Below are 26,264 nucleotides of genomic sequence, written 5' to 3' on the forward strand. Positions count from 1 at the left end.
CAAAAAGGGTATAGGACAGAAGTCAAGTTACCAGTTCACAGAAAATAAACACAGCTGCTTAACTTACCACAGTCTGAAGGCATTGGTGCTGCAGAAATGGAAAAGATAACTGGCGTATCAGAGCTTTGAAATAAAAATGGGTATCTTCCAATCAAAGAATTTCCTTCTAATGGAAAATCTGGAAGGTCCTCTATGGTCATCTTCTAGAAAGCCACCTTTAATGAGAGGAGGGGAAAAGCATATCTATTATATTTGTATGCAACTTAGAATAATTGCCTCCAATCACAAAAAGCCTATTTTTTTTTACTATCTAACCTACTGGCATTTTTAACTTCAACCTTCAAAAATCTCTTTTAGAGAGAAGGGAAAAAACTTCCTTTAAGCAAAGTGTTGTCAAAGAATATATACTGCTCAACACTGTCTCTCAGGGTCAACAGCATATGTAATCTTTTTAGACAAAGCTCGGGAGTAATAAAATACTACTATATATTTCCCAGTATTACGTGAAAACATTTTTTTTAAACGCTGAGCTAATCTAAATGGGTGATGTTCTCTTTACTCGCAGTAACAAACAAGGAGATATTATCCCCTGTAGATGCATCTCTAACTCCTCATGGGATCTGACACAGGTTCTAACACGTCATCCAATAACTCATGCCATCTGCTCATCACATGAAAACTAATCTAGTTTAAAATATCCTCATTATTTCCCAACATCCCAGAAAACTTCATTGAAAATTGACGACATCACTCGCACAATTCCAAATCTAGGAGCTTACTGGCATTGTTTCACTTAACAATGTAGAAGATCTGTTTAGTTCATCCCAGCAGAAGACGGAAGGCCATGCCTTTCAAACCACATCACTCATATTACCTCTCTTTCCCAGGAAACATGAGCACTCAGAATAAATTTCTCTAAATTAGACAGCTGCTGCACCCTGGCCCACATAGAGATGACATAGAATGCAGAGAAAATGTTAGTAAAACTGAACTATGAAGCTAAAAACCTCCCAGTTTCTTCTACACCAAATCTTTGAAGTCTGAAATATGATGAATCTCTATATCTGTTTAAAATATAAGCAGAAAACTATACTACAAAACTAAATAAAAATGATTTTAGATTTCAGTAGAAAGAATAAAATAAGCAAAGGTGGTTAACTGGTAGCTTACTCTAGCAGATGCCATGCTGGATATTACTCAAGGTGTGCTCTATTACACTTGGTTAACCAACTCTACATCTATCACCTTTTCCTATCATGCTTTCCTGCCATCTCCACTCTGCTCCAAGGAAACAGTCACTTTTCTGAGCTAAGTGGTTTGTTTCCAATTGGATTTATATGTTTTCTGAATACTAGCAGAAACCGGTAAAGAGTAAGACAATTTCTTTTTTCTCATGAGGTACGTTTACATGGACATGGATATTATGTATTAAATAACTTAATCCAGTGTTACTTTGTTAAAGTTATTCTTGGATGCTAAAATTACCTGCCACCAAATATTCTGAATCACTTTGACATTAACTTGGCCACATAAACAGGAAAAAGTATTGCCATTCAGCATGGTGAAGTTCCTCAAATACTAATAATTCCAAAAAGTAGCGCCTACCACAGACAGCCCTCCTTCAATACTACAGCTTCTCAGTATTAAAAGTCAGTCAGGATTTCTACTTGTTGGCCTTTACAAATTACTTGGCAATAAATTTGAGCAAAATAGCCTATGCTGGGTATGAAGTATCCTTTGAAGTCAAGGAACAGAAATAAAATTTAATAAATATTAATATGTACAAGGCACTACACAATTCTAGATGTTTTAGAGAATACAAGAATGGGTAACAGATGGTCCATGCTGGTTAGGTAGCTTACAATCTGCTAGGGTGAATAAAATAGTACTAATAACTACAGAGGATAAAACTGAGTGAAGTATGTTCCATTACCTAAGTACAAGGAACATTTGCTATGGGAGCTCCTGAAAATCAGAAATGGTGCTGTGAAAAAAGCATCACCTGAGATGAGTCTCGGAAGATGAGTAGGCAGAAACAGGGCCATAAATTTAAAAGGGAAGCCCATCAAAAGAACAGCAGGCTGGAACTTGGGCACATCTAGTAAGAGGTACGGCTGTCATGGTTTTTTAGGACTTTCCTAAGTAATTCTCTATATACCTGATCAAACACCAAATCACTTAATTCCATGAGCACTGGGAAACCACTGATTTTTTAAAAAGGAGACTGTCCTGATTCAAGCTGTTTTAGGAAGATTAATCTGACTACAATCACACTTTGGGACTCAACCATGTTTTTAACTCTCCAGCAAAATGATTAAATGGTTTTCTTTCTGAGTTGGTTAAGAGGAAGCCACCTTTCAAAATCTCCCTTTCAAAGAGTGGGGTTTCCCATTCAAAAATATTTTTTAAGGATCTTCAGAGTGTACCTTTCATTTTTTTGTAGACTTGAGATCCTTAAAGATAGGAAATGTATCTTACACAACTATCACTTGCCACAGGAGCTAGATTAGCATCTTATACACATTTAATAAATATTCAAATCCTAGATTCAAGGGGAAAAGATGAGTCATTCAACAAGATGTAATCAACTTCATTTTACATGTTAGATATGTCAAACCCACAGAAGCTACTACAATACCTGAACAATGTAGTGAACATTCTTTGTATCTTGTATCTTCATTGCATTTTCCCCTGGTCCCATTCCCTTTCTTTCATGAAAAGCCCAACATTCTACCTTTTCTACCTTCTGTCCCACTTAAGAAAACTATACACCTCTACAAAATTCTGTATAGTTTTAGAATCGTTTCCTAAAAGTGATTTCTGAATCTAAGGATCTGGGAATCTTGGTCAAACCCTAGAGATGTGCTCAGCTGGATTGAGTATATACTTTCATTTCAAATCCTACCATGGTTAATGGGTTATGTAAAGTAACCCAAGAGAAAAGGTTGGCCCTAATTAACTGTGTTCATAACAGATGCAATAACAAGAATCAAATTCCCCAAACTTTGATTTACATAGGAATTCTATCACCCCAAATCAGCGCTGAGTAAATGCAACTTGTAACATGGCTCTAATATTTTGTATTTTTTTCAGAGATACCTGGTCAATGCTCTAACACAGAATGGTGGTGAGTGGAGACATCCAATGACTTCTTCAGAGTGGTTCAGGGCTATTAGGGCCTCACTAAGGAACCACACTGAGGTAAGATACTGCCTCAGATTTATTTGGGATATGGTTCAAGGGCAGCATCCTTGAGCTACTCAACTATCAGGAGATCCAAGCTGCATCCACAAGAGTTGGAACCATGAGGCCCTTTCACTCAATTTCATACAGTATTCTGTCATGAGTGTTTATTTTCACGAGATACTAGAAGAACATAATCTAACCAAAATAAGCATTTTAAACATATCTCCTATAACCCATTTATTTGTTACCTACATGAAATCTGTTTAATCACTAAGCAGGTATGTACAATATTTGATACTTAGCTGGCTCTAGGGCCTAGAGAGAATATAAAAGATAGCTGCCCCCAAGAAGTTCAGTCATTCAACAAATATTTATCAAGTGTTTCTTTCCAAGTCTTAGACTGGCACAGCAAAGGTAAAGAAAATAGATATGCCCTTGCCCTCAAGTAGACTACAATCAAGAGCAGAATGCCTACAAGAAAGCTGTAATTACTGTACAACTGACATAAGTGCGGGGGGAGAAAGCGGGGGTGGGGGGATGAATTGGGATACTGGGATTGACATATATACACTAATATGTATAAACTAGATAACATAAGAATCTGCTGTATAGCACAGGTAACTCCACTTCACTGTACAGTAGAAACTAACACAACACTGTAAAACAACTATACCTCAATAAAAAAAATAAAATAAAATAAAATAAACTGAAAGAAAGAAAGAAAGAAAGAAAGAAAGAAAGAAAGAAAGAAAGGAAGGAAGGAAGAAAGAAAGAAAGAAAGAGCTGGATTCAAGGGGGCCATAAAAGCTTCCTGAGAGAATAATCTAAAGCTGCAGTGCCCAACCAGGCAGCCACCAGCCACACGTGGCTATTTAAACATTGCTCCTCCACTGCTCTAGCCCCATATAACTGCTCAAAAGCCACGTGTGTCTAATGGCTACCACATTCAACACTGAAGAAGGAACACTCCACTCATCACAGAAAGTTCTACTGAATCAAACTCTAGACGAGAAAACAATATACAAATGCTTGAAACAACAAGAAACAAAGGCTAAGAACCTAAGCAAGCCCATGGCAGTATACTTAATTATACATAATTAACAAGGGAACAGTAAGCTTAAAATAACCAGATGCTCACAGATTTACACTGGGATAAAGCATTGATTCTATAATATGAAGATCACTAGTATGTTTCAAAATTGCAGTTGTCATAAGCCATAAAAGACATCATACAAATACCATTTTTCTCAAAGCCCTGCTGATGGAACTGTTTCTGGTAAATCTGAAACGTCTGAAATAAATCCTACAAAGAATATAGCATGTGCCAAATCTTCTATAAAAGAAATAAACATATTCATTCTATTTCAAGATTCTGTCTTACAGCCCAGGTAGTCCATATCGAGCGTATTTTTAAATGCCTATTTATGTTAGCAAAATAGGATGGAACCAGGATGGCTTTGCATCATACAAGTGTAGAAAGCTAGACTTCTGCCAATTTCAATGATCTGCTTTCTCCGCACAGTTGCCACATGTCCTGAACCACATGATCTTCTGCCATTTAGATGACTTTAAATTGGGCAGAAGATACATAAATGACAAATGTCAATGAGAAAGTGAAATACAATTAAAGTATGCGGCGGATGTTTCAAAGAAGGAGGGCGTTTCTTCACTGCAATATTTAAAAGGCACCAATTTATACTATGACATTGCTACAATGTGAAGCACAGTCTGGCTGGGAACATACAGCAAGTTATCGTCCCATGAGAATATCCTCCTCTGATGCATATCAAAACATTGTCTCAGAGTTTAAATCCAAATTGCCTACATAGTCTCTGGATTAATGAACAACCTGACATCTAATTCAAAAGAAAGCTGACATTATAAACCCATCAATCTAACCCCCAAGGATGAGGTCTAACTCGCGTCTCGGTTTAGCAGTCTCAGCGCAAGTGTTTCCCCCAACTTCCCTTCCCATGATTTAGAATTAAGGAATCTCAGGGTACCCAACGACTGGAAGCAGAGTCATCTGGCTTGGCTGTGAATTCTCATCGGCAAAAGCTTTCTCAAACAGTTTAATAAGCAAGGAGAGACATGAGACACGTGAAGAGGCCCCTTTTAGGAAAACCACGAAGGGCCGGGCACAGCACGCTGCACATCACTGAGCGCGACAGGCTCTCCCAAGGGCGCCGGGGCGGTCAAGGTTGGGCCGGCGGGGCGGCGGGGCGGGGGCCGGCCCGTCCCACACACCTGGCGGCATCTCATCCTGAAGTTAAACCGGCGGCGAGGAAACCAGAAACCAGCGTCCCCGCCTGCGGGCCGCGCTAACCCCGCCCCCGCCCCGGGGAGGCCTCCAGGAGCCGGCGACACCGGCGCTCCCTGCAGGCGACCGCGGGGCTCCCAGCGCCCCCGCGCCGCCCTCCCCGAACCGCCAACCGGCCCTCGGGCCCCCGCGCCCCCGCCCGCCCGGCCCGGAGCGCCCGCGCCCTCCGCCCCACCTGCCTCCTCCGGTCCTCTCCGGGCGGCCGAGGGGGAACGCGGGGCGCAGAGAGAAGGCCAAGGGGCGCGCTTCTCCGCCCGGCGCCTGTCTCCGGTAGCCGGCCGCCGGGCCTCCCTCCGCGCCGCTTCCCGACCTCGTCCGGCCCCTCCCGCCTGCCGCCTCCGCGCCGCGCGCGCCGGAGCCGGGCCCCACGCGGGGTCGGAGCGCGGGCGCGCGCGCAGTGCAGGCGGCCCGGCGGCGCGCAGGCCCCGGCACCGGCCTCGGCCCCGCGCACGCGCCGGCGAAGGGAGACGGGAGGCGAGCGCGCGCCTGCGCTCGCCGCCTCCTGTGTGCACCCCCGCAGCCCGTTGGCAGATCGAAGGTTGAGGCTCGAGTTAAGGAAGGTCTGGTGGGCTTCATGCGTTAACCTTGCGAGGATGGGGCGCCACTGTGATATTTCCACCGCAGCCGAGGCAGGCTCTCGGCGGAACCCCGCCAGGCCCTAGGCCATGCCTGGGGAAGCAGCCCCATCAAAGCCCTTCGCTAGACCAATGTGACTGGCCTCCTGTGTCACATCCCTGGGCTGGAAGCGCTCCCACGTCTTCTTATGGGCAGGCGCCACGTCTTGCCCTTTTGGGGCTCCCCAGTGTCTGGCCCCGTGCACGGCCCAGAATAGGGCCACTGGTCAGTTATCGGTTTGCAGGTCTTGCTGTAAAAAGCCTAGTCAAGGCTATACCCAAGTTGAATAATTACACCCAAGGGTGTCAGTGTAGAGGCAGAAGAGGATGCAAGAGTAGTCCTCCCAGGAATTTATTTTCCCACCTGCTTTGCTCCCTTCTCACCCCCTTCTCTCCTGGTCCCCTTCATCCCCCCAGAACCAGAAAGTGGTGATGAATGCTGAAATCCTGCTTCTGCAGCCCGTGGAAGGAAAGGTGTCACTTGACACTTAATGAGTCTGCTTAATGAAAGAACTTAATGAGTCCATTGTTTCCCCATGACTGAAGTTTGGAACACTGAGCCAACAGTGTTACACAGTAACAACTCTCTCTGAGGCCTTTTTGTTCTGGCTCTGATATACCAACCACTACACTAACCACTACACTATACTTCCACGTCCACCAAACGCAGTGCCTGGCAAATGCTGAATGAATTCATGTCTACCACAACTCTTCAAGAGCAGAGGTAAGCGCTCAGGCACTCCGGAGCATCTTTTCCTGTTAGAATAATTGATTCGAGACACTAGAAAAGCTCCCCCTCCCCCGTCCCCAGATGCTTGAGTCCCCTTTAGAATATCCTCCCACTAAGCAGCCATAGTTGAGCACCTCCAGGAAGCAGGAATTCACTTGCTTTGAAAGCAGCCATTTTACCTTTGACCAGCCTTGTTGAAAAGTTCTTCCTACCTTGGTAGCTAAAATACCATTCCCTTCATCTCCTCCTTATTGGGTTCTGTTTCTACCCTGGAGACTCCAGATCATGTCCAACTCCAAGGAATCCAGGACACGCATTCTCAGTCCTTTAGGCTGCTCCTTATACGACAAGCTTAAGATCCCACTCACCAGCATTTTAAGAGACTCTTTATGGTGCATCCCTGCTTGTCTAGAGCTGTCTTAAATGTGACGCTGAGGAATGAATGGGGTGTCCAGTTGAGTGCAGAGAGGAGAGAGACTGCCACCTCTTTCTTGGTCCTATGCTTCTATTAGCATAGCTCAAAATATCGAAATACTCGTTTGCAACAGTCACATCACATTGTTGAATCGGGTGGAACATACTGTCAGCTAAAATTCATAGCACTTATGCAATATTTAAACACCAAGACCATCCCACAGTTCCTGGTCAGCTGCCAGTTTCTCTGTCCCTGCAGGTTCGGCAGCACCTTATGCACTCCCAGGGATAATAATGTGACACAGATGCTTGGTCCTCCCTTTGGGGGTTCCACCTCCCTCTCTGTGCTCTCATCACACCCAGTTCTCATCTGACCCCACCCACCTTTTTAACTGGTTAAGAGAAGGAAAGTAATCTGCCCTTGACTGGCTTTAAGCAACTGTAAATAAGCCCTATTGTCTGTAAGCCACAGAAACTCATAAAGATCTATATGTAACAGAAGTTGCTATTGGCAGACTTCCACATATACATTCACTTTATTCCTGATTTAAATTACCCCTCTGAGATACCATTATTAGTGGGTGACAGGGTGTGGCTGGCTGAGTTGTTCTTCACTATAATGAAAGTCTCTGTTAGAACCAGCCAGGCCACTAGCTTTTTCTGCTACACCCAAACATCACACAGTACCTTGGCAAATTCCCAGGATACCAAGCCTTTAGAGAGAGAATCTCCCATTGATGTGGTTGCCTTTACTCAAAAAAACTGAAGTTACTCCTTAGACCATCATCAAGAATGCAAGCATTCACTGGAGTTACACCTCTTGCAACACCCCATGGGTTTTACAATCCTTGGACCAAGAGTTGAAGTGCATAATGATATGGGGCCAGAACTTGGAACATGAAACATTCACTGGGGTGGGAAGGCACCTGGGGAAATTGTCCAGCTGTAGCTGCTGAGATTCAGTTGTATCTGAAGGCACAACAAGGTTCCTGAACAATGTAGCAATAAACTACGGTCCCAGGAGGTGACCAGCATCCGTGGTCAGCATCAGTGTGGAGAAGGGGGCCTTACTGACTGACCACAATTTGATTCCTACCTATGGGATCTTACTTGCCTTCACTTTACCAATGAATAATCAGACTCCAGGAGGCTGTGGAACTTCCTCTCTGTATCCTGAGACAGAAATAGGATTCAAATCCAAGTCTGTCTAACGTGAAGACCTCTGTTGATCCGCTATTTTGTGTTATCTACACAGGTGTACTTTGGGGCATTCAGAACACAGAAATGCTGCATTGAGCAGCAGGGGTCGTTGAGAAATTCAGGTAGTCAATCAGAAAGTCAACCTCAGGAAGGCCTGTCAGTGGCTAACAGGACTGCAATCCACGAGAAAAGGTTTAGGGGGAAAAAATCAAAAGAAGACAATGTTACTGCTGGTACATGGACTGAGATATTGGGCAGGATATGATTCACAAGGGAAGAAGGCAAGGGCTTGTTTCCAGAATGTGAGTGTACAAGAGAGATCCAGCTGTTAGAACTGGGGTGCCAGATTGGAGCCGGATTAGCAGAGATAGTTAAATGTAGAATATCAGAGCACTGGGTAGAAGCCCTAAATCGTCCTATTATGTTTGCACATGATATGATCATCAGCAAAAAAAACCCAACAGAATCAACTATTAGAAGTTATAGGCGAGTACTACAAGGTTGCCAGAAACAAGATCAGTTTCTAAAAATCAGTAGTTTCCTCTACTTTAGCAGTAAGCACCCAGGAAATATAATAGATCGTAAGAGGCCATTCACAATATCAATAAAACTTTAAAGCATAATATTTGAGAATTAACTTGGCAACTTGAAAGAACTTTATGGAGAAAATTTTAAAGTTCTATTTGAGGACATAAAAGAAGATTGAATAAATGAAGATATACTATGGACAGGATGACTTTACAATGTAAAAATGTCCATTTAATCTCTAAACTCAATGTTATACCAACCAAAATTCCAGCAGGAACTCAAATTTTAAGGAACTTCAATAAAGGTACAAAATATATAAGTAAAAATCAAATTTTAAATAGTTAAAAATCAATTTTGAAAAACAAGAGCAGAGAGAGGAAACCTACCATGCCAGATATTATGTCATTACTACACAGTGATAAAAATAGTATGCTACTAGTACAGGAACAAATAGAACAGCCACACAGAATAGAACACTCAGAAGCAGACCCCTGGGAACTCAATATATGTAAATATGGGGCTGCATATCAATGAGAAAAAATATAAACTATTTAGAAGATGGTTGGGGGGAAACTAGCTTAGTTTAAGAAGAAAAAAATAGAGTTAAATGCCCCATGTCTACCATATTCAAAGTGAACTCCAGATTGATTAAAGACCTACATTTGAAAAGTTGGTAGGCCGGGGGGTGAAGGGGAAGCTGAGACGAAGCGAGAGAGTCGCACAGACATATATATACTACCAACTGTAAAATAGATAGCCAGTGGGAAGTTGTTGTATAACAAAGGGAGTTCAACTCGAGGATGGAAGATGCCTTAGAGGACTGGGACGGGGAGGGTGGGGGGGACTCGAGGGAGGGTGGGGGGGGAGTCAAGGGAGGGAGGGAATACGGGGATATATATATAAAAACAGATGATTGAACTTGGTGTACCCCCAAAAAAATAATAAATAAATAAATAAAATTTTAAAAAATTTAAAAAAATTAAAGAAAAAAAAAAGAAAAGTTGGTAGAATGTAGGAGAAGTGTAGGAGAAAATATGTATGTGGGGTAGGGATTTACTTATATAACAAGACTGCAAAAGCACAACCCTTAAAACAAAACACTAGGAGATTTGACTATAACACGATGGAGGTTTCTCTTCAAGGAAGAATACCATGGAAAAAGTTAATAGACAGCTGACAAACGGGGAGAAGATAAATATTCAAAAGCAGTTAGGAATTCATATCTAAAAATATATAAGTAGGGACTTCCTTGGTGGCACAGTGGTTCAGAATCTACCTGCCAATGAAAGGGGCACAGGTTCAATTCCTGGGCTGGGAAGATCCCACATGCAGCAGAGCAGCAAAGCCTATGTGCCACAACTACTGAGCCTGCATGCCACAACTACTGAAGCCCGAGCACTCTAGGGCCCAAGTGCTGCAACTACTGAAGCCTGCGAGCATGGAGCCCATGCTCCACAACAAGAGAAGTCACCTCACTGAGAAACCTGTGCATCGCAACAAAGAGTAGCCCCCTCTCACTGCAACTAGAGAAAGCCCGCATGCAGCAATGAAAACCCAATGCACCCAATAAATAAATAAATTTATAAAAAAAAAAATAATCCCCAATACTGGCAAAGATATGGGGGAATGGGAATCCTCATGCACTGCTGATTGGAATTTCAAATTCTAAATACATTCTGTAGAGCAATCTGGTAATATTTAGTAAAAAAAAAAAAAATCAGCATTCTTTATAACCCAGCAGTCACCTTTGTAGATAAACCCTTACAAGGGTCCTGTAGGAATCTTCTTCACCTGGCTTCCAGGAAGCCAGTTTCTCATTGCTAGTGGATCTCATCCAGTCCATGGCTTTAAATACCATCTCTATTTTCATGATTCCAAAATATCTTTCTCCAGCCCTGAACTTCAGACATATATTCAATTGCCTACTCAACATCTCATCTAGAATATGCTCTAGATTAACAGACATCTGTTAATTAATAGGCATTTCAAGCATAACAGGTTCAAAATAGAACCCTTCCCCATAATCTTCCCATGTTAGTAAATGGCAACTCTACTCTTCTGTTGGCTCATAGAATCATCCTTGTTTCATATTTCTGGATTGCACAAACCAAGGTCCCCTGCCTCATTCTTAAAAAAAAAAAAAAAAGTTCATGACAATTTATTAATGAAGAAATTTTATCAATACCACTGAAATCCGTACAGATCAATAGCCACTAGAGATCCCAGGAACTTCCCACTGATGCTTCTTGGGCTTGTCTTCCCCTGACCTATCTCCTTTTCTTTTTCAGGACTGCAGGTGGGTACTGCCTGCTGACACGGACCATAAACTGAAGACCTCACACGCCTTATTATTTGAATCTGTGGTTCTCATGCCTGGTCACACATTCAAATCACCTGGATATCTTTCAGAAAATACCTAAACCCTAAAGAATCCCTCAAGTATTCTAATTCAACAGACCTCATTTAGAGTCAGGCTATTCTGTAAATGTATTCTCTCTTTTGTGAGCCTGCTTTCCAAGAAGACAGTAAGAAATGACTTTTTCAAAACCACCTTGTTCCTGTGTGGGGCACCACTTCCGGGACCCTCCAGTTGGCACCACTCACAAACATCACGTGACACAACCACTTTTAAGAGTCTTCTTTACAGTTCAACAAGAAAGAAAAAGGAACAAAAGGAATTTCTCATAGCATCAGGGTCAAAACTGCCGCTGTGGTATAAGAGCTCAGTTTTTCACACTGGTCACCAAATTTTTGGCCACCAAGACACCTCCAGAAACATCTCTAGCATACAAAATCAGCATCAGGCCAGTTTCCACTAGAATGTTAGTTCCAATACCACCCCCTTTGAAACTAACTCTAATTAAACCTCCAGCGATAGCTATCATTCTATAGAAATTGTGAGGCATAAAGGAATATCACAGACAACACCAGAGGGATGCAGTCAGCCCAATCCAAAATGTGGGACCGTCTACAGGGTGAATAACCAATTCCAAAAAATAGCTAAGGGGAACTGGTACAAATCAAAAGAGACATAAAGAGCTATCTCCACAACCTGTCATAGGCGCACCTTGTTTGGATCTGGATTCAAACAAAGAAAGGTAAAAAAAAAGCAACTTTTGAGACAATTGGGGGAAATTTAGTCTAAATTGGATATTAATGATATCAAGAAATTTTTCTTGACTGTGTTAGGTATGATAATGACACAATTTTGTTTTTATTTTTAAAAAATCCTTATCTGTTAGAGATTCACCCTAAAGTATTTATGATAGAATGTTTAATGTCTGGGACTTGCTTTAATATGCTCCATTAAAAAAAAAAAGTATGTGATGGGAGGGATAGATGAAAAGAGAATGACAAAATATTGATAATTATTACAGCTGAATACTGGGAAAATTATTCCTTCTCTTTCAGTATAAAGTTGAAAATTTTTTCCCAATAAAAAGTTTAAAAAAAAGAAGCCCCAGGAGGGCAGAAGTTTTAGTCTGTTTCTGTCACTGCTATATCGTCAGTACCTAGAACAGTATCTGGCACATAGTAAAAATTTAATAAATATTTGTAGATTGAATGGGACTGGTTCTTTAAGATTTCAGCCTCAGTAAAGATAGATTATTATGTCTAAGGAATTTAGAAATCACAGAAGTTGCCTTTGTCTCACATGCATGCATGCATTCTAAAGTGGGAGGCATTCAAACACCGATAAAGCCACATCAAGCTGTCTTTCTAGCAGCTGTTTACAAAACAAATACAGTTTCATCCCTGTTCACTGTAAATCATCAGCTGCTTTAATAGCATCTTGATTAGGGGTTGAAAGAATGTCAGGCCCACTGGAGCTTCCTGAGAGTAGGTAGAGAGCAGCTTGCACCTTGTCGACAACGGATCAAATGACTCACCTAACAAAGAAAGCCATTGACAGACCAATTAGCTGGTACTGAGTCATGAGAAAGTCTCCGTTGTGACAAAAACAGCATTGATAATAAGATCAGTTCTGACATTCCATATCAAACCACGTTTGCACCAGCAGGGAGCAATTAAAGTAAAAATAAATGTAAATTGCTTTTTTAGATTCACGTGGGGTTCAACCCAAGAAGAAGTTATAGTTTATCTTTTCAAAACCCATCAAAAGATATCATCAACATCTTTATCATTATCAAGATAATCACACCACAATGTGCTACTTAAAGGCAACCAAATAGCATATTGGTCCATTAAGTCACCAGAAAAATACACTGAGTGCCTCCTACCTGAAGGGCAGTATGGAGGCTACCACAGCATAAGATTCACTCCTTGTTTTGCAGTAAAGGAGGGAGAGTGAGCAACCTGGATTCAGTCCCTACCTTTGGAACCCTAGCAAATTACTTAACCTCTCTGAGCCTTAGTTTGCTTCTTTGTAAAATGAGATAAAGTATGCTTGCCTCCACGTGATGCCATGAGCACAAGGCCTGATGCAGAGTGAGTGCTCAAAAAATAACTGGTTGAAAACTCTTAGCATGTGGTCATAAGACACAAGCACGAGAAAAGAATATCAACCGCCTGCCAAAGAAACAGTGTCAGTGGACAAGGGATTTCCCCAGAGAGAGCACAATGCAGGATGAGGTGGTCTGGAAAAGCTTCAAAGAAGAGATATATCTATATATTTCTTAAAATTTTTATTGGAGTATAGTTGATTTGCAATGTTGTGTTAGTTTCAGGTGTACAGCAAAGTGAATCAGTTATACATACACATATATCCACTCTTTTTTAGATTCCTTTCCCATGTAGGCCATTACAGAGTATTGAGTAGAGTTCCCTATGCTATACAGTAGGTCCTTATTAGTTATCTGTTTTATATATAGTAGTGTGTATATGTTGATCTCAATCTCCCAATTTATCCTTCCTCCCCTCTTACCCCCTGGTAACCATAAGTTTGTTTTCTACATCAGTAACTCTGTTTTGTAGATACGTTCATTTGTACCCTTTTTTTAAGATTCCACATATAAGTGATATCATATGATATTTGTCTTTCTCTGTCTGACTTACTTCACAAGGAAGAGAGATATTTTGAGCGAAGTCGGGAGGACAATGAGAGCCAGTGATATAAATGAGGAGCTAGCATTGACCAAATGCTTAGTGTATGCTGAACGTTATTCTAAGCACTATCATGAATTATTGTACCCCTGAAGGAGAAATATCATTTTAGTTTCATTTTCTAGTTGGAGAAATCAAGGCATTGAGTAGTTAGGTAACTTGCCCAAGATCACGTAGTTAGTAGCAGAGGCAGGATTTGAACCAAGGCAGTCTAGTGCAAGAGAGTAAATATTTAACCATGACACTTTGCAAGAGAAAGGCTTGGAGGCAGAAAAACTAAATGTAAACTTGGAGGTTAGTAAAGAATCTAGCTGGAGTAGAGTCTATGATGCCTCGTGGTTGGAGATGAGCTGGGAAGGCAGGTTGGGGCTAGACCAAGACTGGTTTCCAATGTCACACTAACAGGCTGAGAGACAATCTTATTGGGATGAGGAAAAGCCACAGAGTTTCAAACAAGGGAAAAACGAAGGAATCTGTCAGCACTCTTCAAAATGGAAATCCCGCCTAACTTTATGCCTCATATCTGGTATACTCTCTTAATAAAAAGTCTGAAACAAAAGTATATTTTAAAATTCAAGCATTTCGAAGTGAAATTTAGCACCTAAAAATAGTTACCTTGAGAATCTTAGCCTTTATCAATTCAATTTCAATGGATTTTTTAAAATAGCAAATGATTTTTGTAAATGATTTCTCCACAGACAGCTTAGTTGTCATATTTAACATGTGCTCAGTAATGACCTGCATTCAAAATGAAGTTAAGACAAGTTTTACAGATGCCCTTATGGGATGGAAACCTACTCTTTTTGCCTTTCCCATCACATTTCATCAACCACTTTACTTTGCAGCATAACCGTAACACCCACATATCATCACTTTAACCACTTGTCTATTACATAGTAATGTAATAATATAGTAGTCTTTTGGATATCTGCCCATTGCACAAAAACACAGTCCCAGCAAAAAAAAAAAAAAAAACACACACCAGCCACTTGACTCTCTTGGGTGCTGTCCGCCAATAAGGTGCTGAGGTGCCTGCTGCTCACCACATGACACTCCACTCCTCTTGGCACCGTGGTTTCTGTTTCTCCAGCCTCACCCATGCCCTAACTCAGAATTCAAAGCAGGGAGTCTCAAGGTTCAGCTTGTCAAGTGAGACACCACACACCTACTAAGGAGCTGCATTTCACCAGTTTAGAGGCATTGTTACTAGTAACGATAGCCTAGCATCTTTGCAAGCAATGATCAGAGACATAATGGACGTTGTGTGCCTCTGCTGCTAAGGCTACTGGCCATGCTCAGATCTCTGATACATCTGAGACAGGGCACCTCCAAGCACACTGGTCCACACAGTCCTCAGCTCCTGCCATCCAAAGAGGCCCAAGAAAAGAAGTGTGGCATGTGAGGGGAATTCCTGGTCCTCATTTGTCAAGCATGCACTAAACAATTCTATGTATAATAAATGCCATTAGATACTGCCCTGTCCTTAGGGACCTTATAAGACTAACTGAGAGAAGGAAAAATTAAAATTCTCCAAAAAATGGGAAGCAGGTTAGAATCCTAGGCTTTGAAATCAGACATTTAGGGCTTGCCTGGAACTGAGAGGGCTCCCGGGATGTGGCACTTTCAGTTTTAAAGCCAGAACAGTGCCAGGGTTACCAGAACAAGTTGCTCACCCTACAGACAAATGAAAGTTCGAGTTTAACCACCCTTGGGACCTTAACAAATAAAATAACCTCTCAAAGACTCAGATTCCTCATTTATAAAATGAGTATCAGAGTAGTACCTACTGTATCACATATTTCTTCTAAGAATTCAATAAGCTATTGTATAAAAAGAACTAAGCACAGTGCCTAATATTGAATAATTTATCAATGTTTTAATTCTGTATATACAATCAATAATACAAGATAGCATATAATGAAAAACTGAATTAGATGTTTGTGGAACTAAAAACAGGTGGGATAAGAGATAATTGGATTGTTAAGAAAAAGTTCCATAGTGGTAGAGTCGATAGATAAAATATAGATTGCCCAATTCAATTTGAATTTCAGAAAAACAAGTAATTTTTTAGTATAAGTATATACTGTACTTTAAAAAATTATTTGTTATTTATCCGAAATTTGAATTTAACGGGCTATCTGGGTATTTTATTTGCTTAAAATGGCAACCCTACATAGAGGAGGCAGAAATTAATTTGTTCTTTCGAGGAAGAAGGAAGAAAAAATGCCAGGTAGAGGGATACACATGAGCAGCAGTGGACCAAAGACAGGAGCAATAGATGTGATGGTCCTGTAAGGTTTTAGAGCAAACACCTTGAGACCCAGCCTAAAGAGCCTAGATTTGATCCAGAACATACAGCAGAGTTAGAGGTAAGGTGTTGGGGTCCTGGGATAAGGTGAGAACCAAAAGCAAGAGATGCTTCGCAGAAAGAATGAATGAGACTTTATTAGGGAAAAGAATGAATTCAATATTTTGAACCCGAGTCACTATGAGAGGGACTATATAGCCGAGGAGATCAAGTATGTGGCTACCCTTATAGTCAGGTGGTGACCTGAACTCAGCTGGTGGCAGCAGGAATGGGGAACGAAAAGAATTGGATGCAGAGAGATATTATGAAGGAAGGCAATGTCTGTGGAGAAGGCAGTAACTAAAATTCTAATGTGAATGTGTACTTTCACTATGAAAACCTTCTTGAATCCCTGCAGGGTCATCATTGGTGACTTGAATAAGGGATTATGTGTAATTCTAGAGAGGCCTCTTGAGGTAAGTTAACTCAGGGGGAAAGAAAGGGAGGGAGGTGCATTTAATGCCCTCTTTGCTCTTCCTTTAGTAGTAAGAAGAGATTAAAGCTACGGGATTCGTGCATTTCCCTCCTTGCTTTCCCCCCTCTCCGGAGACCCCACAGGGTTCTCCTTCCCACCAGAAATGACAGAGCCCTTCAGAGATTGAGTTCAATGCAGCCAGGCACTGGGGCCTGGGGAACTCAGTTAATAATCCGCCTGCCAATGCAGGGGACACGGGTTTGATCCCTGGTCCGGGAAGATCCCACATGCAGAGGAGCAACTAAGCCCATGTGCCACAACTACTAAAGCCCATTTGCCTAGAGCCTATGCTCTGCAACAAGAGAAACCACCACAATGAGAAGCCCAGGCACCACAATGAAGAGTAGTCCCTGCTTGCCACAGCTAGAGAAAGCCTGTGCGCAGCAAAGACCCAACGCAGCCAAAAATAAATAAATATATAAATAAATAAATAAATAATAAATCTCAAAATATATATATATACATACATACACACACACACATACAGATGGCAAGTAAGCACATGAAAAGGTGTTCGACATTGTAATCTCTTACGGAATTGTAAATAAAAACAAGATACCACTGCAAATCTATTAGAATGGCTAAAATCCTAAACGCTGACAATACCAAATTCTGGCAAGAATTTGGAACAACTGGAACTCTCATTCATTGCTGGTGGGATTGAAAAATAGTATAGCCACTTTGAAACAGTTTGGCAGTTTCTTACAAAGGTAAATATAGTCTTACCACACGATCCAGCACTCTCACTCCTAGGTGCTTTCCCAAGTGATTTGAAAACATATGTCCGTACAAAACATGCACATATATGTTTATAGCAGCTTTATTCATAATGAGAAAGAATTGGAAACAACTAAGACACCCTTCAGTGAGTGAATGGATAAACAAATTGTGGTACATCTATACATGGAATAATATTCAACAATGAAATGTAATGAGCTATTAAGCCATGAAAAGACTTAGGCGAATCTTAAATATATATTGTTAAGTGAAAGAAGCCAGTCTGAAAAAGCTACATACTATATGAGTCCAACTATTTGACATTCTGGAAAAGACAAAACAGGCGACAATAAAAAGATTATTGGTTGCCAGGGGCTGGGGAGGGAGGGAAGAAAGGACAAATAGATGAAGCATGGGGATTTTTAAGGGCAGTGAAATTATTTTTTATGATATTATAATGGTGAATACAGAGCATTATGCATTTGTGAAAACTCATAGGCTGTACAACACAAAGAATGAACTCTAATGTAAACTATGGACTTTAGTTAAAAATAATGTGTCGATACTGGCTTATCAGTTGTAAAAAGGAAAAAAATAAAAGGTGGATTGTGAAGCATTTTTAATGCTCCATTCAGGTTTTTAGCACTGAACTAACTTTCTGCCTTTTTGATGCTATGAGGTAGGAAAGGATGCATTTCTGTAAAACGTGTCTAAATTGCCTCATAGTGTATGTCCAATTACTGAAACCCAGGTTAATTTGTCTAAAATAATAGTATGCAGGGAATTCCCTGGCAGTTCACTGGTTAGGACTCTGTGATTCCTTTGCAGGGGGCACAGGTTCAGTCTCTCGTCTGGTTGGGAAACTAAGATCCCACAAGCCTCAAGGCGTGGCCAAAAATAAATAAATAAACTTTTTAAATACAATCAAATAATCGTATGCTTTGTCCAGGATGCTCACCTGTGCCTAAGCAGAAATGAGATTTTACTTGAGGCCTAGGTGGGCACAAGATTCATTTTATGATGAAACTTACCCAAATCGTGTCACGGTCTTCTCAATGTCACCCAGAAAATTTTCTCAATTTCTCATGGGTCTTCCTCAGCAAGAGCGTGAATTGTTTCGGGTGCTGGTTGGGAGTGTATGGAAATAGGTGTTTTCATAATGGGCTCCCTTGGGCCCATATGCAGATCCCAATTAGAGAAAGCCCCGGTGGTGGTGGCAGATTTTGACTTGCCTCCCTGGGGGTGGAGTCCTCCTTTGAGGACACCAGCCTGCCCTATGGGCAGCGAATACACAATAATGACACTGCCTGTGGTGCTACGGATACCAGATTTAAAGGGCCAGAGGCCATTAGCTATGACCCTTAACCTACCTCTTAGGCTCCAGCAGCAATGGCAGAGGAGGAAGAACCCTTAATGGGGCCTGGCCCTTCACTTCAGAGCAAGGGAGATTTTGGAGATGGGAGAACCAATACCCGGACTCGTTCTTCTCCCCACTCCAAGATCCTGCCAGTGCCTCTTGAAGAAGGGAGCCCTAGCACCCTTCCCCCATTCCGTCCCCCGCCCCCACCCCCCAGGGCACCAAAGCTTGGCACTGGGTCTAGAAGAGGCAAACAGAAGATATTCAGAACAACCCGTAATTTCATACTTCCCCCTTTTAGAATCGTAGGGTTATAATCTGGACTGAACCTCCTCAGAACTTCAAAAAATGTACCTGTTTCACCAACAAGGGTTAGCTCTGCTTTCTAGTATAAAGAGAACATTTTGAACAGAAATTTGAATAGATTTTGTCACGATTTCTGATGATAAGACATTGTGTTGACTTTTTGCGCTGCAGCCACGGATAGGCAATAACTTGGAAGAGCAGCCCGTAATGATTCTGTGGTCTATTCTTGAGATTTTAAATGACACCTGGCTGCCTGTAATGATTGGAGCCAGTACAAATTTCACAGTCACTCACTCAAAGGTGCAAAAATGTAATTTTCTCTATTCTCCTGTAATTGAGTGTAATTTCTGCCCTGAGCCTCCATTCTGCCTCAAAGCAGAGAAAATCTAATCTAGTCACTCTCAGATAAATTCATTTGAATTCAGTCACTTCTTAGGCAATTGACGTTCATAAGTCAGTCACAATGAAGTTGAAAATGTCTTCTCTTTTATCCTCCCTGCCCCCTTCTCTCCCCTGGAACTGATCTCAGCTCTCAAGGGCTTACCCTAGGAGCCCACTTCTTGGTCTTAATCTGTATTGTCTGGCTCTGGGTGTAGCAGATGCTGCATGTTCCCTTGGGTGGTCTGTGGAACACAAGGAGGTTCCCATTGGTTCTCTCCATTAAGAAGACAGCTCCCCAAGGGGGGAAAGCCGGAGGTGGGAGGTTGGGGTGGGATGAATCAGGAGAGTGGGATTGCCATATATACATTACTAATAAGAAAAAAATATCAAATTGTACGCTTTAAATATATGCAGTTTATTGTACGTCAATTATATCTCAATAAAAGTCCTTTAAAAAAAAAAGCTCCATCCTCAACTAGTTTTCATACCTTATTCTGGGCCAATGCCCTGGCTCTCTTGCTTTCTCGCTATATTTGCTCTACATGGAAGCCTTCAGGACAATGCAGGTGTCTTCTTATGCCTCTGACTTGTGGGAGACTGGGTCGGGCAAGACTTCCATCCTCTTGTACCTAGATATGCCACACCACCATTCCTACTGTGCCACATCAAGATGACCTGAGGCACTTCTCCTCAAGCCTGGCTGGCTTGTACTCTCCCCAGTCTCAAGCTGTGGTCCAGGAAAGGGGTACAAGCACCTCTTCTCTCAGGACCCTCCAGATGAGGCCTTGAGATGCACTGAAGAAATCTGATGTGTATAAGGAAAGGGAAAAGCATATCCATTGACACGACACATCCCAGTCTGCCACAGTATTGTCTGGTTTATTTCCATTTACTATTTTACCTTGTAAGGTACAACTAATAGTAATTAGATTAACTTTATTTCATGACTAAAATTGACCGGAAGAGATTTCTAAACAAGATTGTTTCAAAAATATTTTGGGGGAAATGGCTACTTGTTGAAATACATGTTTATGGCTGCCCCAGCACTCCACCACCCCAAATCCCCATTTCCCCACTTCTGACTACTTATTTAAATATGTAAATTACTGAAGGGCAGTAATCAAATTAGTCTCCTTACTTAATAATCACACTTCTTATCCTCATAAGCCTCAAAGCTCATCTCTCACTAAGTGCTCACATACACATTTTCAAGTCATCCCATTGGTTTGCCATTTTGAGGCCCCAAAGAACTTAGTATCATTTGTCAGCCGGTTCACTTCCATTTTGAGAATTCTTTAAAATATTAAAACTGGTCCCAGACATCCCTATGAGAGGCCATAAGTTACAGTCATCTGTCTTGCAATGTGTCTGTTATTAGCTGTTTCAGAGGCAAGGCTCAATCTAGTCAAGCCATGTCCTCCCATTTCACAGGGATTCAACTATAAAAATAACTTCCTAAGAATAATAACAACAATAATACTAACTTCTGAATATGAATTTGTCCCCATATTTCACAAAGTGTAGATTTAACACTTCTAAACATGACAACAAAGATAGAAATTATAAAGAAAAAGACTGAGTTGATCATGTGAAATGAAAACTCCTGTACCCCCAAAAATACCATAAACAAAATTAAAAGGCAAAAAGAAATAAAAAAAACAAACTACTGGCAATATGGCAACTTATATGACCAGTCAAAATGTTAATACTTTGAAAATTAACTAAATAAAGATAAACACCTCATTTTTAAAAAAAATGAACAAGATGCATAAGTAATCCCTGAAAGAAAATATGCAAATTGCCAACAAAGTATATAATTTTTAAAATACACCAACTCTTTAATAAACTCATAAATGTAATTAAAATGAGATGCTATTTTTCCTCTTTAAGATCAGCAGATTTTTTTTAAAGGATAACATCCAATGCTGGCAAATTTGCAGTAAAGTAGACATGTAGTCACACTGCTGCTGAGAATGTAGACTGTAAAATATTTCTGGAGAATAATTTCACAATTTGTACCAAAAACCTTAAAAATATTTATATTCAGAGGAAGCATAACTCCTTTCTCCCAAAGCGGCTGCTCAGAGTACTTCCAAAGAGTAGAGAAAGTTGGGGGGAATAACTTTACAGCTGAGCAACCTAACACACACTGTGTCAGCCAGGTCAACACCAACATCATAATCATCAACATCAAGGTCAACATCAACAGTCGTAAATCACGTTGACAGTACATACTTGATATGATCATAAGAATGGCATGTTGCCTCTGTGATCTTCCTCTCAAAACTCCACAGCCCCAATCTAATTATGAGAAAAATATCAGACAGAACCCAACTGAGGGACATCCTACAATGTGACCAGGACTTCTCAAAACTGTCAAGGTCACCAAAAACAAGGCAAGTCTGAGAAACTGTCATAGCCAGGTGGAGCCTTACGAAGTCGTGATGACTAAATGTGATATAGTGTTCTGGACAGGATCCTGAAACAGAAAAATGACATCAGGTAAAAACTAAGGAAATCTGAATAAAGTATGGAATTCAGCTAATAATCATGTATCAATATTGATTCATTAATTGTGACAAATGTATCACACTAAAATGAGAGGCTAGCAAGAGAGGAAGCTGGGTGGGGAAGGGGCAAGACATGGGAACTCTGCTCAATTTTTTGGTAAACTTAAAACTGTTCTAAAAAAATAAAGTAAATTAATTTTTTTTTAATTTGCATTCTTTGCCCAAGCAATTCCACATCTCAGAATTTATCCTGAGAAAATAATCACAAATGTGAGCAAAGACTTATCTACAAGGACATTTCAAGACTATTTAAATAGAAATAACCTAAATGATTAATAATAAGAGTCTGGTCAAAGAAACTATCATTGTTCTACTTGATGGAATATTGTGTAGCCATTAAAAATGTTGTAAAGCATATTTGATGATACATATATGAATTTGTGATATAGTAAGAGATAAGCTAGGTTCCAAATTGTAGGTACAGTAGAACCTGTCTTTATTGAAACAGGATAGATAGATGATAGATAGAGAGATGATAGATAGATAGATAGATAGATAGATAGATAGATAGATAGATAGATAGATTAGATCGATAGATATAGATAGATTATAGATAGATGATAGATGACAGATAGGTAGATGATTGATAGATAAATGACTAGATAAATGACTCATTTTTGTTTCCCTTTAAGCTTATCTGTATTTTCTACATGTTTACTTTGCATGTATTTCTCTTTTATTGTGATAAAATGCACATAATATTTACTGTTTTGACCACTTTAAAGTGTACTATTCAGGATTCACTACCTTCACAAAGTTATGCAACATCACTACTACCTATTTCCAGAAACTTTTCATCACCACGAAAGGAAACCCTTTACCCATTAAGCAGTCACTCCCATTCTCCCATCACCTCAGCCCCTGACAACCATTAATCTGCTTTCTGTTTCTATGGATTTGCCGGTTCTGGCTATTTCATGTAAATGGAATCACATGTGACCTTTTATATCTAGCTTCTTTCACTTAGCATGTTTAAGGTTCAACCATGTTATAGCTTTATCAATACTTGACTCTTTTAATGGCTGAATAAAATTCCATTGTATGCGTATATCACTTTTTGTCTATCCCTTCATCAGCTGATGGACAATTGAGTTCTTCCCATCTTTATCTAAGTGATATAGTGCTACGGTGAACAGTGAGTAGTGCTGCTCTGAATATTCATATACAAGTTTCTGTTTAAACATATTGGTTCTATGATAAATAAAAATACGCCATTCTTTAAAAATAATATCTCTTTTAGTCTTTTCAGGCTGCCGTAACAATCTACCGTAGACTGGGTGGCTTTAACAACAGAAATTTATTTTTTCACAGTTCTGGAGACTAGAAGTCCAAGATCAAAGTTCCAGCTGATGGAGTTCAGGTATTTTAATCAGCACCTGCCTTGGTTGTTCTTCAGAGTCAGCCTTGGGTAATTAACCTCCCTTAAACAGTATTATAAATTCTTGGCAGTTTGAGGGGAGGCTATTTTTGTCTTGGTAATCCTAAATTTGTAAAAAGGAATGCATCCAATAAAGTTCTGAGTGAGCAGGAATGAAATTTCCCAGTTAAATTTATAAGCGGGGGTTGGTATTCCACCCCCTAGTCAGCACAGACAAGCCCTTCTTATAGATTAAATGTTAGAAAAGGAACTGAATCTGCTATCTGCTCTTCAATCCAAGGGCAACTTTGTTGAACTCTCAGAAAATGTTACAGTATTTAAATATAAGGGAAAATGCAGAGTTGGCTATGATGTTACAAAGACTCTTAGCTAGTCTCTCTCTTCTTGCTTTGCAAACCCTGGGAAGTTGTGAGACTCAGCTCTCACCCACATTCCACCACGAATTCACATCATCACCCGAAGCCTTTCCCCAAATGTGACACATACACAAAACCAAAAATAACAAGACTAAAGAGTCTATTTTGAGAAGTTGGTACAACTAACAACCAAGATCCTTCCAAAGCCCAGGTTACATATGTTTAAAAGTAAATATACAAGTACACAATGAGTCAAGAAATTAGATTCTGCTGTTATTTCCCTACTAGGAATCAGCAAGTGGTCCCACAGTTTATACGAATGTTAAAACAAGTTTTCCCTGGGTCCTTCTGACAACATGTGAGCAATGATCTAACAGTTTGGGAAGAATTCTCCATTAATTCCTCCCCTGTGTGCTGTGTTCTGACTCCAAGGCCAGAAGCCCTTCCCCTGCACCATCTTATCTTCCCCATGTTACAGGCACAGAGACTGAGACCTAGAGGTCAAAGGCAATGAGCTAGGGATTTTTCTTGGGCCTGGGGGATGGAAGAAAGGGCAGAATTGAAGAAAGGGAAGGACTCCATTCAGCCAGTGAATCAGGGAATTTTCAGGGCACAGCCTTCTTTACAACCACCTCAGTGACCAGCTCTCAGAAAAATTAGGCTTGGTTTAATCTTTCCTCTCTTCCTTGTGCGGGGTCTTGACTAATAATAACGTTAAATTCTATTGATGGGTGTTCAGCTTTACGATCTGCTCCTCCTTGCAGCCTGAGCTACATGTGGTATGATTAATGAAGGTATGTAGTGGTCCTAACAGAGCCCAGTTCACTCGTGACAGTAAATATCACCATCATAGTCATCATCATCTCTAAGTCAATAAGATTTTTCATATTTTACCTTAGTTTTATTTATGTGCATGAATTGCCTTCAAGGAAAAGCAATAAAATCTTGTTTCAATTTTAAAAATATTGTGATAACTATTGCATTAAGAAAGTTGGAAGAGCATGAAGATATTGTAGAATCTGATTGATGTCTGTACTATTTGAGCTGAAATCAGATCAACAAATCTGGACCGGGGGGGAGGCAGTGGGGAGGAGGGAGAATTCATGTTACAGGGTTTGAGATTTGGGTTCCCCTAATGATCACTTGTAAGGAAGGGATGGCAACCAGACTTCTGCATTATTGCTCTGAAGGAAAATACCTTGTTTCCTGGTAAGGCCAAAGTGTTGCAGAACCACATTCTTAACGATAAGCTTGTTAGAGTCTGGAGGAGCTCCACCACCAACCGTGACCGGAGACCTGCAGCTCTGCCCAGTGGCCAGTGGCAGGCACCACCCCCCCCACACACACACACAGCCTCACGGTGAGGTCAGTGTCCCAGCAGCCAACAGGACCACCAAGGCCACGGGCAGCAGAGCCCAGGCCATGGATGCCCCTGAGACCCAGGGGAGGCAGACTGGGAAGGTGGGGCTCAAGGCCCCGCTTCCCAGAACCCAGTCCCTGAGCAGCGCCCCCAGGAAGGGCAGCAGACCCCAGACCCCAGAAGGGAGAAACCTGCCACAGGCTCGATCACAGTAGGTGGGCAGGGTGGACGGCAGCCCCCAGAAGCTCTACAGTCTGAGCATTGCCAGCTCAGGGCCAAACCCGCCCTGGACGAGAAGACCCCCGAGGGCCTGCAGCGAGAGGGACCTTGGAAATCATCTATGAAACAGCACAGGGATTGTGACAGCCCAGAGTTGGGCACAAGTTAAGTCCCAAAAGATGTTTACTAAATCCCCTTACAAGGTATTTTACAGGAAAGCCCAATATATTAAACAGAGAAAAGTGGAGGTGTTCAGTTAAAGCTGAGGTGTCCCTCATACCCCTCATAGGTTCCTGAGAGCAGAGTTTGAAAATCATCAACACACTTCAACCCTCTCAAATCCCCTCACTTTTTTTACGGTAACTTTTTAAAAAAATAAATAAATAAATAAATAAATAATTTATTTTTGGCTGCGTTGGGTCTTCATTGCTACGCGCGGGCTTTCTCTAGCTGCAGTGAGTAGGGGCTACTCTTTGCAGTCTGTGGACTTCTAATTGTGGTGGTTTCTCTTGTTGAGTGAGGGCTTCAGTAGTTGTAGCACGCAAGCTCAGTAGTTGAGGTGCACGGGCTTAGTTGCTCAGCAGCATGTGGGATCTTCCTGGACCAGGGATCGAACCCATGTCCCCTGCATTGGCAGGTGGATTCCTAACCACTGCACCACCAGGAAAGTCCCAACTCCCTCATTTTGAGCCTCACAGCAAACAGCCTGAGACAGTGGAAAGATCGGGAGTCTGAGAGTCAG

At 41.2% G+C, this 26,264-nt stretch overlaps 1 protein-coding gene across 8 annotated transcripts in view; it reads right to left on the reverse strand.

The window, feature by feature from the left end:
* The window catches only part of CLIP4 (CAP-Gly domain containing linker protein family member 4), a 123,505-nt gene that overhangs the window by 69,710 nt on the left and 27,531 nt on the right, over positions 1-26,264 (reverse strand). Inside the window, exons 1-2 of one of the 8 annotated variants that reach the window (XM_057742308.1) lie at positions 7,219-7,391; positions 68-215 (exon numbers count right to left, since the gene is read on the reverse strand). In XM_057742308.1, coding sequence (XP_057598291.1) covers positions 68-200 — 133 coding nt within the window. In that variant the 5' untranslated portion in view covers positions 201-215; positions 7,219-7,391. The other 7 variants (XM_057742307.1, XM_057742300.1, XM_057742303.1 and 4 more) reach the window with 7 other exon arrangements.

The sequence above is a fragment of the Hippopotamus amphibius genome, chromosome 7 (assembly GCF_030028045.1).
Source record: "Hippopotamus amphibius kiboko isolate mHipAmp2 chromosome 7, mHipAmp2.hap2, whole genome shotgun sequence".
NCBI classification, from domain to species: domain Eukaryota; kingdom Metazoa; phylum Chordata; class Mammalia; order Artiodactyla; family Hippopotamidae; genus Hippopotamus; species Hippopotamus amphibius.